Source organism: Rhinopithecus roxellana, chromosome 10 (assembly GCF_007565055.1).
Source record: "Rhinopithecus roxellana isolate Shanxi Qingling chromosome 10, ASM756505v1, whole genome shotgun sequence".
Lineage (NCBI taxonomy): Eukaryota > Metazoa > Chordata > Mammalia > Primates > Cercopithecidae > Rhinopithecus > Rhinopithecus roxellana.
Window position 1 is genome coordinate 29,057,343 of NC_044558.1, and position 13,465 is coordinate 29,070,807.

At 38.9% G+C, this 13,465-nt stretch overlaps 1 protein-coding gene across 2 annotated transcripts in view; it reads right to left on the reverse strand.

Annotated features, from left to right (window-relative positions):
* Positions 1–13,465, reverse strand: part of PAWR (pro-apoptotic WT1 regulator) — a 91,859-nt gene that overhangs the window by 26,902 nt on the left and 51,492 nt on the right. For both annotated transcript variants that reach the window (XM_030939993.1, XM_030939994.1), the window contains exons 3-4: positions 10,441–10,572; positions 1,379–1,413 (exon numbers count right to left, since the gene is read on the reverse strand). In XM_030939993.1, the coding sequence (XP_030795853.1) occupies positions 1,379–1,413; positions 10,441–10,572 (167 nt within the window). The remainder of the gene's footprint in view (positions 1–1,378; positions 1,414–10,440; positions 10,573–13,465) is intronic.

Here is a 13,465-nt window from a genome sequence, read left to right on the forward strand (position 1 = left end):
AAATAAAAGCAGTAACAGTAGTAAACGTACTGATTGTTTTCCCACGTGCCAGAAACTATTTCAGACTTACTCACTCTTGCTGACTATCTTGACCTTCTCATCTCTTTCTATTGCTAATAAATACTGTAGCTCATGACAAAAATTAAATTTTATTTTTATGTAACAGTGTAAAAATAGAGTATTGGTTAACGAATGTTTTATTTATAGCCTAATTATTTTAAACTCCAACATACAAATAGATGAAAATAAGGGTTTTACATGTATAAATCTAGGCAGGTGGTCTTACATAGTTAATAAAAATATGGGCTCCAGAGTCAGGTTGCCAGAGTTCAGATCGATTTTACTGCTGACTAGGTTTTTAACCCCAGAAAAATTATTCTACTTATTTAACCTCACGTCTCTCATCTATAAAACGGAAATAAATATTATTCCTGCCTTATAAGATAATCATGAGAATTGAAAGAACCCTATGTAAAGCACTTTGGACACAGCAAGTACTCAATAAGATTCATCATTCTAGGATTATTAGCACAAGTATGACCACATGCTTCTGCAACATTTATGGACTCAACAGGGAAGAAGGAAGTGAATATCCTAGACACCTCCACTTGTACCCAATTCTGATTTTCTTCCTATACATAAACACGCACAAACACATTCTCTGGTAGAAGTGTTACTCATTGTGTACAGGTGATGCAATGCGATCTGTGTCCTCCCAAAATTCATATGTTGAAGCCATAACCTTCAATGAGATGGAGCCCTTAGGACATAATTGGGTTTAAATGAAGTCACAAGCATGAGACCCTCATGACGGGATTAGTTCCTTTATAAAGAGGGGACCTCAGAAAGCTTACTTTCCCTCTTCCTCCCTCTTCCTCCCTTTCTCTTTCTCTTTCTCTCTGCCGTGTGAGGACACAGTGAGAAAGTGGCTACCTATAAGGCAGGAAGAGAGTCCTCACCAGAACCTGACAATGGTGGGCATGTGGCCTCCAGAAATATGAGAAAATAAATTTCTGTTGTTTAAGCCATCAGTATATGGTATTTTGTTATGGCACTCCGAGCCAACTAATACAGATGGGTCTACTTTTATTTCCAATGTTTAAATACGTGAGAAATAGCAATTCAAGGCATTTATTTTGCAAAGTTCATCAACCCATGCAAATTCATGGTGAGTTTTCAAAGACTGTGGCATGTCAGAGTAAGCCATGGTCAGGCAGACATTATACTCCTGCTTACAATGTAATTTATTTTTAAGAGCACAATAGTAAGTAAGGTTCGTTACTTTTCAAAAAGCTACTTTAAACAGTTCTAGTTAAGTCAACGTCAGACAGACATTACATTCATGCCTACAGTATGTTTAAGTCATAAGGATTCTTACCTTTTATATCTGCCTGATACTGTTCTAGGTGGCTCCTGTAAAGTAAAAATAATTACGTATCAGTTTGAGTATGTATGTACACAATTACTGATTATATAAAATAGTTGATAGAGAACATCTAATTTTTTTTTTGAGACGGAGTCTTGCTCTGTCGCCCAGGCTAGAGTGCAGTGGCGCGATCCCGGCTCACTGCAAGCTCCGCCTCCCAGGTTCATGCCATTCTTCTGCCTCAGCCTCCCGAGTACCTGGGACTACAGGCGCCCGCCACCACACCAGGCTAATTTAATTTTTTGTATTTTTTTTAATAGAGACGGGGTTTCACCGTGTTTGCCAGGATGGTCTCGATCTCCTGACCTCATGATCCACCTGCCTCGGCCTCCCAAAGTGCTGGGATTACAGGCGTGAGCCACCACACCCGGCCGAGAATATCTAATTTTTTTTTTTTTTTTTTTTTGAGATGGAGTCTCGCTCTGTCGCCCAGGCTGAAGTGCAGTGGCCGGATCTCAGCTCACTGCAAGCTCCGCCTCCCGGGTTTACGCCATTCTCCTGCCTCAGCCTCCCGAGTAGCTGGGACTACAGGCGCCCGCCACCACGCCCGGCTAGTTTTTTGTATTTTTTTAGTACAGACGGGGTTTCACTGTGTTAGCCAGGATGGTCTCGATCTCCTGACCTCGTGATCCGCCCATCTCGGCCTCCCAAAGTGCTGGGATTACAGGCTTGAGCCACCGCGCCCGGCCGAGAATATCTAATTTTTAAAAGACTAACTTGAAGCAATTACTGTTTTAAAAAATTCACATATTGCTGGTCAAACAAAACAGGAGTCTACATCTGATTTTTCAGTCCAAATCAATCACTTTTTAAAAATGATGTTTTTAATAAAGAAGTATTTTTAAAGCTCAGAAAATGGACAAGGCTGGGGGCATCATTCATCACCCAGTCAGCTTAAATCCCTTTGAAAGTCAAGGGGCATTAAAAAGTACCACCATTATATTCTTTTTTTTTTTTTTGAGTTTCGCTCTTGTTGCCCAGGCTGGAGTGCAATGGTGCGATCTTGGCTCACTGCAACCTCTGCCTTCTGGGTTCAAGCGATTCTCCTGCCTCAGCCTCCTGAGTAGCTGGGATTACAGGCATGTGCCACCACGTCCGGCTAATTTTGTATTTTTAGTAGAGACGGGGTTTCTCCATGGTGGTCACGTTGGTCTCAAACTCCTGACCTCAGGTGATCCACCCACCTCGGCCTCCCAAAGTGCTGGGATTACAAGTGTGAGCCACTGCACCCGGCCTTACAGTCTTTATATATCTCCCTTTGTCTTTTTTATGCCATCATTTTTTCTAAAACTTACAACTCACCATATGCATATAGTAATCAGTTCCTATTTTTAAAGACTATATATACAGCTAAAAATGAAAAGTGAAAAAGTACATTTTAATATTGTACTGATTCTAAGCTACTAAAAAAAAGATTGCTGAAAGTTAACATTAACCATTGGGGTAGAAAAATCGTTACCTTGCAAATAACTAGGCAGTCATTTCTCTGTTCAATCTTTTGACAGTCTAGGTTCTCCAAATACTTCTGCAGTTTCACTTTAATAAAACAGGTCAAAATCAAATGATGTCTTTAAAAATTGTTAACTTTGGCCGGGCGCGGTGGCTCAAGCCTGTAATCCCAGCACTTTGGGAGGCCGAGACGGGTGGATCACGAGGTCACGAGATCGAGACCATCCTGGCTAACATGGTGAAACCCCGTCTCTACTAAAAATACAAAAAACTAGCCGGGCGAGGTGGCGGGCGCCTGTAGTCCCAGCTACTTAGGAGGCTGAGGCAGGAGAATGGCGTAAACCCAGGAGGCGGAGCTTGCAGTGAGCTGAGGTCCGGCCACTGCACTCCAGCCCGGGCGACAGAGCAAGACTTCGTCTCAAAAAAAAAAAAAAAAAAAAAAGTTAACTTTTTCCTAATTAATCATTAAGTTGCCAAGAGAAATCCTACAATTAAAGAAGTTCTCATCCAGTTAAAGTAAAAGAATACCTTTATAAGATAACCAATTCCAGAGTAAAAGAGAAAATACTGACTGCACGATGTGATAAAAGACTAGCAATGTGGGGAACCAGATGATTTAAGAGGAGGGATCAGATCAAATTTCCAAGCAGACAGGCTACTCAGCAGCTAGGAGACTATGGGTTTAACTTCTATCAGTGTCTACTTATCTCTAAAATGGAATAACAGTGCCTATTTTATTGGGTTGTTGTGGAGATAAAATGACATAAGTGAGTAAAATTAGCACAGTCCCTTCCAAATAGGCTTTCAATTTCAATTTGATAGCTAAAACAAACATACAACTAACTGGGACAAGGAAAAATCTTAATTGAATTTTTTGCATGGAATTTGAGTAAGTCTGCCTTAATTATTCCAAGTTAATAAATTCCCATTACAGAAGCCTATATTACTTAAATATAATTTTTGTCCCAATTTTTCATGTATATATCTTATATACTAAGTAAAATGTAAGTGTCTGGCAGATAGAGACCCTCCACCAGCAATTCCTTTCTTTCTCCCCCGAAACCCCAGTTCGCCTAGTATGCAATAAATATATACTGACAACTTAGGGAAATAACTTCCTTGGTAATCTACAGTTACAAAAAAGTACCACTTGGGAAATAATCAGCTGCAGGAAATAACCAGGTGACAAGATATTCGACCACTTGGGAAATAATCAGCTGCAGGAAAAAACCAGGTGACAAGATATTCGAGTGACTACGTATGTGGGCTTGACCCCACAAACAGGCTTAGTGCTGGGGAAGTCATGCCTTGACAGTTGATACAAAGACACTTTAACCATCCCTGAGCATCAGCTGTTCTTACAGCAGGACAACAACAAAACCTGGCAAGCAGACTTTAAAGAGTTTCTTATCTGCCTGTCATTAAGCAGATAGCCACTAATCTGTACTTTTGATTAAGCAGATAGCCACTAATCTGTACTTTTGATTAAGCAGATAGCCACTAATCTGTACTTTTGTACCAAACATGTAAAACAGATCCCCTATTTATTTAGATGGCTATTTAAATAAAGTAGAAAGAATATTAAGCTTATGTATACTCACTCAAAGTATACGTTATTAAATGTGAGTGATAATGATTCATACAGAACTTTTCCCAGCTGGGCCCAGTGGCTCATACCTGTAATCCTAGCACTTTGGGAGCCCGAGGGGAGTGGATCACTTGAGCCCAGAAGGTCAAAACCAGCCTAGGCAACATGGCGAAACTCTGTCTCTACATAAAACACAAAAATTAGCTGGGTGAAGTGGCATGCACCTGTAGTCCCAGCTACTTGGGAGGCTGAAGTGGGTGGACTGCTTGAACTCGGGAGGCACAGGTGGCAGTGAGCTGAGATCACACTACTATACTCCAGCCTGTGCAACAAAGCAAGATCACATTCAAAAATAAAAATAAAAAGCTTTTCCCCTGCTAGTTTCACAAACAGTATTTGGATTAACATTTTACAAACAGCCTCTTTTATTAAATTCCGTGATATTACCCTATATGAACTAAACTAAGGCATATGATGTCTGTCTACACATGCATTAGAAAAAAATGCCAGAATCTCCAAAATAAAGTTCTAAAACAACACATACCATTTCTCTCACATCTCTCTCATTTGGGTTATATTTGAAATATCTCAGAACATGCCACATCAGCTTGATTGCCCAGACTGCCTTTTACTGAAATGGAGTCAGCAAAATTGCTAAATGAGAACAACCCTTACTAGATTTATTGATTTGTGGGTTACTGGTATATCAACTGAAATGGTACGAATAACTTGACAACAAACACTAATTTTTTTTTTTTTTTTTGAGATGGAGTCTCGCTCAGTCGCCTAGGCTAGAGTGCAGTGGCGTGATCTCGGCTCACTGCAAGCTCCACCTTCTGGCTTCACGCCATTCTCCTGCCTCAGCCTCCTAAGTAGCTGGGACTACAGGCGCCCACCACCACGCCTGGCTAATTTTTTGTATTTTTAGTAGTTATGGGGTTTCACCATTCACAGGATGGTCTCAATCTCCCGACCTTGTGATCCGCTCACCTCAGCCTCCCAAAGTGCTGGGATTACAGGCGTGAGCCACCACACCCAGGCCAACAAACACTATTTCTGAGCCTTGAAATAGACATTTTCTGTAATATGGTAAAACTTAGAGTAATAGATATGTAGAGTAGAATTTTAACAAAAACAGAAATGTAAAATGGAGGGCATTTTCAGCAACTCTAAATTGCAGTGGCATTATAATAATTTCACACTTTGATCCAATTATAAATGACTTAAAAGTCAGTATCAGACAAGTTTTGAGTTAAGTAGGCTAACCAGAAGTCATGTAAAAATATCAGATTTCTACATTTATCTACAGTTGTTTGGTTTTTTTAAAAAAAAAAAACACTCAGTCACTTAAAACATACCTCAGTAAGTAAGTTTTACACAGTATTTTCCACACTGCTAGCTTGATGCAGTTGATAAAATTAGAACTTCCACATACTAGGTTGGTACAAAAGTAATTGCGGTTTTTGCCATTAGTCATTCCATACTCAAGTCTGAGATACACAAATACTCAGAATTTAAGCTATACTTATTTCTGGTATATGGCTACTATTTCAATAGTTAAGATTCTGAAGCACACAGACGACACTTAAGTTTATTCCTTATTGGTGGATTTGAATATGGTCTTTTATTAGAGATTATACATTTTGAAGCTAAGTGTTATTTTATAATGATTCTTGTAATCAAAGTATAAACTTTAGGCAGGGCACAGTGGCTCAAGCCTATAATCCCAGCACTTTGGGAGGCCAATGTGGGCAGATCACCTAAGGTCTGGAATTGAAAACCAGCCTGGCCAACATGGTGAAACCCTGTCTCTACTAAAAATACAACAATTAGCTGGGCGTGGAGGCAAGTGCCTGTAAGCACAGCTACTTGGGAGGCTGAGACAGGAGAATCACTTGAACCAAGGAGGCAGAGGTTGCAGTGAGCCGAGATCCTGCCACTGCACTCCAGACTTCATCTCAAAAAACAACAACAAAAAAACCTTTTAAAAGTAAAATGTTTCCCACACTGGATAGATTATATCAGTATGATTAGAGACTGGGAGGGGCGGTAGCCTTCTCCTGCATGTTAAAAATGGGCAATTAAAGGTGGAGTTTAAAGTGATTTCTAGGCCGGGTGCGGTGGCTCAAGCCTGTAATCCCAGCACTTTGGGAGGCCGAGACGGGTGGATCACGAGGTCAGGAGATCGAGACCATCCTGGCTAACACGGTGAAACCCCGTCTCTACTAAAAATACAAAAAACTAGCCGGGCGAGGTGGTGGGCGCCTGTAGTCCCAGCTACTCGGGAGGCTGAGGCAGGAGAATGGCGTGAATCCGGGAGGCGGAGCTTGCAGTGAGCTGAGATCCGGCCACAGCACTCCAGCCTGGGTGACAGAGTGAGACTCCGTCTCAAAAAAAAAAAAAAAAAAAAATTGATTTCTATATCCTGGCCAAAAAGAGAAAACTGGGCATATCTTAAATTAGAAATGTTAGAGAGAGGAAAAAAATTAGCCTATATGGTGCAGTAAAAGAGTCCCTTAAAATTTTTTTTGGTTTTATTTTTAATTGACAAATAATAATTATACATATGTATAAGGTTCAAAGTGATATTTTTATTTCAATACATGTATATATTATGGAAGATCAAATTACAGTAATTAGCATGTCCGTCTGATATATTTTCGATGTCCCCTCCAAATCTCATGTTGAAATATAATCTCCAGTGTTGGAGGTGGGGCCTGTTGGGAGGTGACTGGATCATGGGACTGGATTTCTCATGAATGGTTTAGCACCAATGAGATCTGGTTAAGAGTATGGGACCTGCCCCCTCTCTCTCTTGCTCCTGCTCCTATCATGTGATGTGCCTGCTTCCACTTTGCCTTCAGCCACGAGTAGTTCCCTGAGGGCCTCATGAGAAGCTGAGCAGATGTTGGTGCCATGCTTGTACAGCCTGTAGAACCTGTGAGGCAATTAAACCTCTTTTTCTTATAAATTACCCAATCTCAGGTATCTCTTTATAGCAATGCAAAGAACGGCCTATACAGATTACTTCAAATACTCATCTTTTTTTTTTTTTTTTTTTTTTTGAGACACAGTCTCGCTCTGTCACCTAGGCTGGAGTGCAGTGGTGTGATCTCAGCTCACTGCAACCTCCGCCTCCAAGGTTCAAGTAATTCTTGTGCCTCAGCCTCCTGAGTAGCTGGGATTACAGGTGAACACCACCATGCTCAGCTAATTGTTGTATTTTTAGTAGAGACGGGGTTTTGCCATGTTGGCCAGGCTGGTCTTGAACTTCTGGCATCAAGTGATCCACCCACTTCAGCCTCCCAGAGTGCTGGGATTACAGGCATGAGCCATTGCACCAGGCCCTTATCACTTATTTCTGGTGAAAACATTTATAATACTCAGCTATTTTGAAATATACATTATTATGAACTATAATCACCTTGCTGTGCAATAAAACAAATTATTCCTCCTAACTGTAACTTTGCACCCACTGGCCAATGTTTCTCCTTTCTCCATCTACCTTAGCTTCTGGTAATCACCATTCTACTCTCTACTTCTATGAGTTTGACTGTTTTGGATTCCACATTTAAGTGAGATCACTGCGACAAAATGGATGAAGGCAGCTGACATTACGTTCACTGAAGTCCCTAATAATTTTAAAGAGGAAAATGCTTAACATTCTTACATGTTAGAACAAAATTCCACACAAATATAAATGTCACCTTAGATGTCTTAACTATATTTCTGTAGCCACAAAAATTTCTAGGCAAAGAAACAACTATATAATTCTTTGGTACTTTAATAATTACTACTCCATACTAAATAGGGACAAAAAATGAAGAAATACAGTAGTCCTTTTCCCTTTATCCAAGTTTTCACTTTCTACAGTTTCAGTTACCCATGGTCAACCCATGGGCATTAATAAAATTAAATTTTTAATATTGTATTATTTAATAATTTTACTTAATAAATTTATATTATTTAAATTATAACTTAATTAAAATATTAAATGCAAAACTCAAAATATAAAAAATTCATAAACTTTAAATTGTGAGTTGTCCTGACTAGCATGATGAAACTTGGTGCAGTCCTGCTCCATCTTGCTCAGGGCCTAATCCCTTTGTAAAACGTATCCACAGTGTCTATGCTCCCTACCTGTTAGTCATTTGGGAGCCACCCTGGTTATCAAACTAACTGTTGTGGTATCCCAGTGACTGTGTTCAATTAACTTTTCTTTTATTTAGTAATTGTCCCAAAGTACAAGAGTAGTGATGTTGGCAATTCTGATATGCCAAAGAGAAGCTATAAAGTGCTTCCCTTAAGTGAAAAGGTAAAAATTCTCAACTTCATAATGAAAGAAAGAAAAATCATACCCTGAAGTTGCTAAGATTTATGATAAGAACAAATCTTCTATCCATGAAATATAAGGAAGGAAAAACAAATCTGTGCATAGTATAAATAGCGTTCAGTACCATCTATATTTCAGGCATCCATTGGAGGTCTTGGAACAGAACTCCCTTTGATAAGGGCAGACTGCTATACTAGTATCACTGAAACTGCTTGTAAAAAGTGCAACTGTTAAGACTGGTACTGGTCTTAAAAGTTTCAAAGACTATGTAATTAGATCTCCCAAAAATCCTTAAGTCTGTTATACAACTGATCTCAAATATACTTTTTCTGAAATAATCTTCCTTGCAATGGGATGGTTTCTATCACTAAAGGGAAGGGGAAAGATCTATGTAGAACTGAGAAAATGTTGGCAAAGCACAAACAAACTATTTTGTGTAAATTTAAATAAAACACTCTGCTTTATTCAAGCTTATAATGATCAATAAGGAAATCCCCATGAACAGAGTCTTTACAGGTGCAGTGGCAGATCAGAACTTCCAACGTATAAACAAGTATAAAAGCATAGGTGAAATAAGATCAGACAAATACGAGCCCAGATGAATACAGTAAAGTAATACTGATGTCATTCAAATAATCCAGCAACAAAGCCACAGCCTCAGTAAAATTATGGCATAACATGCTAACTTACCCTCAGGATTAACTTAAAATACCTATATTGCCATGTATAATTTAGTATGATATACTGCTGAAGATGACTGCAGAATAAAATTTCTCTAATGTGTAACTGATAAAATAAGAAAATGAAAAATAAGAGCTTTATCAAATTAATGAAGATTTTAAAAGGAAAAACTCATCCTTCCCCTTCCTTTCCTGAACAATTAAGTCCTAAAGCCATTAGGCAGGACAGAGCAACGTGAGGAAACACAATGGCTCAGATCGGGGTATCAGAATACGAGAATCTGCCATAAAGAAGAGCTGCCTGGCATAGAAAATTCAAGTCCGAGCAAACTAAGGAGACTGCCCACATAGCAGAGCTCACTCAGTCTAACCTAAGAAATCAGAGCCTGAGCAGAATGAGAAAGATTTCTACAAAGCAGGGAAGGGAAGCTCTCATTCGTGAGGCAAAGTCAGAAAGGGAGTCTCATAAACGGATAGCCAGAGTTCCAGGTGGAATGTGAAGTTTACCTTCTCAGGAGGGTGGTTCAGAAAAGGGTGATAAGAGCTCTAGCATGGTAAAAAATGTCTACCATCTCAGAGGCAGCCTGGCATGGGGTATTCTGTGCCAGAGCCCAGGCAAGATGAAGTGAATGTCCACATGGAGTGGCCGTCTGGCCTGGAGTTGCCAAAACCTAATCAAGTTGAGGAAGAGTCCCCATGGAGAAGCAATCCGACATGAGTTCTCCGAGTCTCAGCAGGAGTAAAGAGAGGCCCTACAGAACAGCCTGTCAAAGGATGCCCAAGCCAGAAAAGAGTGAAGAGAGTGTTCATGCTTAAGGTGATGTCAGAACCCACTTGTGGTAAGGAAGGCGTAAGTAGGAGGAAAGAAAGCAATGGGAGATATGTTACTACATACAACTCGAGGCATAACTGAAAAATTGCCATTAAAATATATAGTGACTTCCTGGTATTTTTAAATACTCACCTGTAGCAGATAGGAACTGCCTGGATCTAGTAAGTTTACAGCTTCATTCTGCATAGTGTTCTGTTGTGTAATTGCATCTTCTCGTTTCCGCTCTTTCTGCCCTGCTTCATCATCTTCATACTCATCTAAGCACTGAAAGAAAAAAGTCTCCATTTTATTTCTACTATTAATAGACTGTTTCGATAGTACGTGAAAATACATTTTCATAGCATTACAGAAATATTTGTGCATTCAGAAATTAGTTTGCACAATAAAATTTTTTCTTGGCCGGGCACGGTGACTCAAGCCTGTAATCCCAGCACTTTGGGAGGCCGAGACGGGCGGATCACGAGGTCAGGAGATCGAGACCATCCTGGCTAACACGGTGAAACCCCGTCTCTACTAAAAATACAAAAAACTAGCCCGGCGAGGTGGTGGGCGCCTGTAGTCCCAGCTACTCGGGAGGCTGAGGCAGGAGAATGGCGTAAACCCGGGAGGCGGAGCTTGCAGTGAGCTGAGATCCGGCCACTGCACTCCAGCCTGGGCGACAGAGCGAGACTCCGTCTCAACAAAAAAAAAAAAAAAAAAGTTTTTCTTTCAGCAATATATACGTTTAATTCCTATAAATTATCTGCTTAAAACTTATACTTCCATAGCCACACCACTGCCAACAAATCTCTTCCCTGAACTTCAACCACCAGTGACAGGGTTTTCTTAAAGAAAGGTTCATTCATTCTTTTTCATTCATTCAATAAGTAAACTACGTCTACTTTAAGGCATTCTGCAGAAGGTAACAACGGATACACTAAATAAATGGAATTTATAATCTAGTAGGAAAGATAATACAAATATAGATAGATAACTTAGGATAAAAGCCCATTTTCTAGCTTTATATTCTATGAGCATATAAAGGAAGAGTATTTTTACCTGGAGAGTTAGAAAAGACTATAAAAAACCATGTAATTTAAAGAATGGTTACAATTTGGAATTGCAGATATATATAAAAAAGAGAATTACACGTAACAGCATATTGAAAAAGCTTACAAGAGAGGGTTGCTAAAAAACAGAATCAACACCAGAAATTATCTAACTCTCCACTTTCTACATTAAAAAAAAAAAAAAAAAAAAAAAGAAACAAATCTCTAACCATTATACACATTATGGGCTGGGTTATCCATTCCTTGCAACTGAATACATTCCTAACCAATACACTGCCCTAAAGGCTTCTGTGTGAGAACCCACAACCCTTCTCCAACAAACAACAAAAAGAAAACCTCTCTGTAGAGACACCAAGGAACTGACCACAGCAAAGTATAACAGTATGGCAGTGAAGACAATAGCAATCAGACATTAAAAAAAAAAAAAAAAAAGCTATGCAGAGAGAAGAAAACACTGAAGCTACTGTGCAAACCAAAAAGGTGCACTGGAATATTTGGAGATAGGAGAAACATATTGAAAGGGGTACCAAGCTTGATAAAGACAAGGTCTACAATGGAGGACATGGAAGAAAGCATCTGTCTGAGATGGAGTCTTACAACATTAGGATGATACAGAGAAGAAGTCTGAGGACAGAAATGGAAAGGGCAAATGAAAGGAGCAAGCAGGTTGAGATTCAGAGTTCTGAAATTCAACAGACTGCTTATACGGTGTCACCTGGTCCTTGTCATATCAACCTGCCAAGAGTGGGGCTTGGGGAAACAACACAAAAAAATTATGATACTGCAGCTACTGTTATTGCTATGAGTCTAAACTGTTCTTGACTCTAACTAACCCAGGAGACTAGTGCCTTTTGCCAGGATACACAAGCTAACATGTTAGCCAGCAAGTGGGGTATGATCTCAAAGCCATCAGTTTTTGACAGAGGTGAGGATTCGAAAGGCATAGAGGGAACATAAATCATAGATAACCCAAGAAGTTTAGACTTCTCACTCCATAGCTTGGAATGATGTTACAATACTACACAATTCCTTGGGATAAGAGCAAAATGATCAAAATTCTTTTTGGGAAGAACCTGAGTATAGCAATGCAGAGAACAGGAACAGGAATAAAAGTGAAAAGACCAGTTAAGTGACTAGTTAAATGACATAAGCAATTTTTATCCCATGAAAAAATGATATATCCTAAGTGGAAACAGAGTCAGCGAAAGAAATCTGGTATGGGACACCAAAGTGTTAAGAAATTAGTCTTCATTAGAAAAAAAATCTCTCTTAGGACTTTCAAAAACCCTCTCAAATCACTAGACAATATCTTGTTTAATGACAACATACCAGCAAAATTTAAAAGTAAAATCAGACTCAAGGCATTGATGTCCACTATCAACGTAACTGTTAACATCATTCTGAAAGTGCTAGTTGATAAAATTAGGTAAGAAGAATAGACAATTTTAACATCAGGAAGGAGGCAAAATTACCATCATTTTAGAGGAAATGATATTGTAAAAAACAAAAACATTTTAGAATTATGAGTTAAGATTTTTTTTCAGTAAATAAGCAAAAAATTTCCCAAAGTAACATCAACAGCCAGTTACGAAATTTTTAGTAACAACCATAAATAAACTAAAAAACAGTATGTGTATGAAGAAAGCTGCAAGACTTTACTGAGGAATACAAATTAAAACCTACACTTAAATTAAGAAAAATCTAGTATTGTGAAGGTGTCAATAGTCTCTTAACTCATAAATTAAAATTCCAATCAAAATCATGAAGAAATTTATTTGGAAAGTAGGAGTACATCATCCAGAAGAAAAAATACGTATCAAAAAATTATTTTTAAAAAAGAGGTATGAAACCAAACACTCTAGTTAACGTTAAAATGTATAAAACTACAATAATAAAAATACCTGATAGAGGTCCTAGAACAGAAATTACAAAATAGCATAAAAGGTATTTTAAATCAAGGTGTTCCTTAAAAAAGGGAGGAGGTCATTTAATGAATAGTAGGAGAAGCAAAAGAATGAAATCTGGAAAAGAATAAAGAATGGTCTCATCTCTAGTCTTCTACTCTGTGAAAGAAATCATCACTCATTCTCCAGCATATGGGCTCAAAA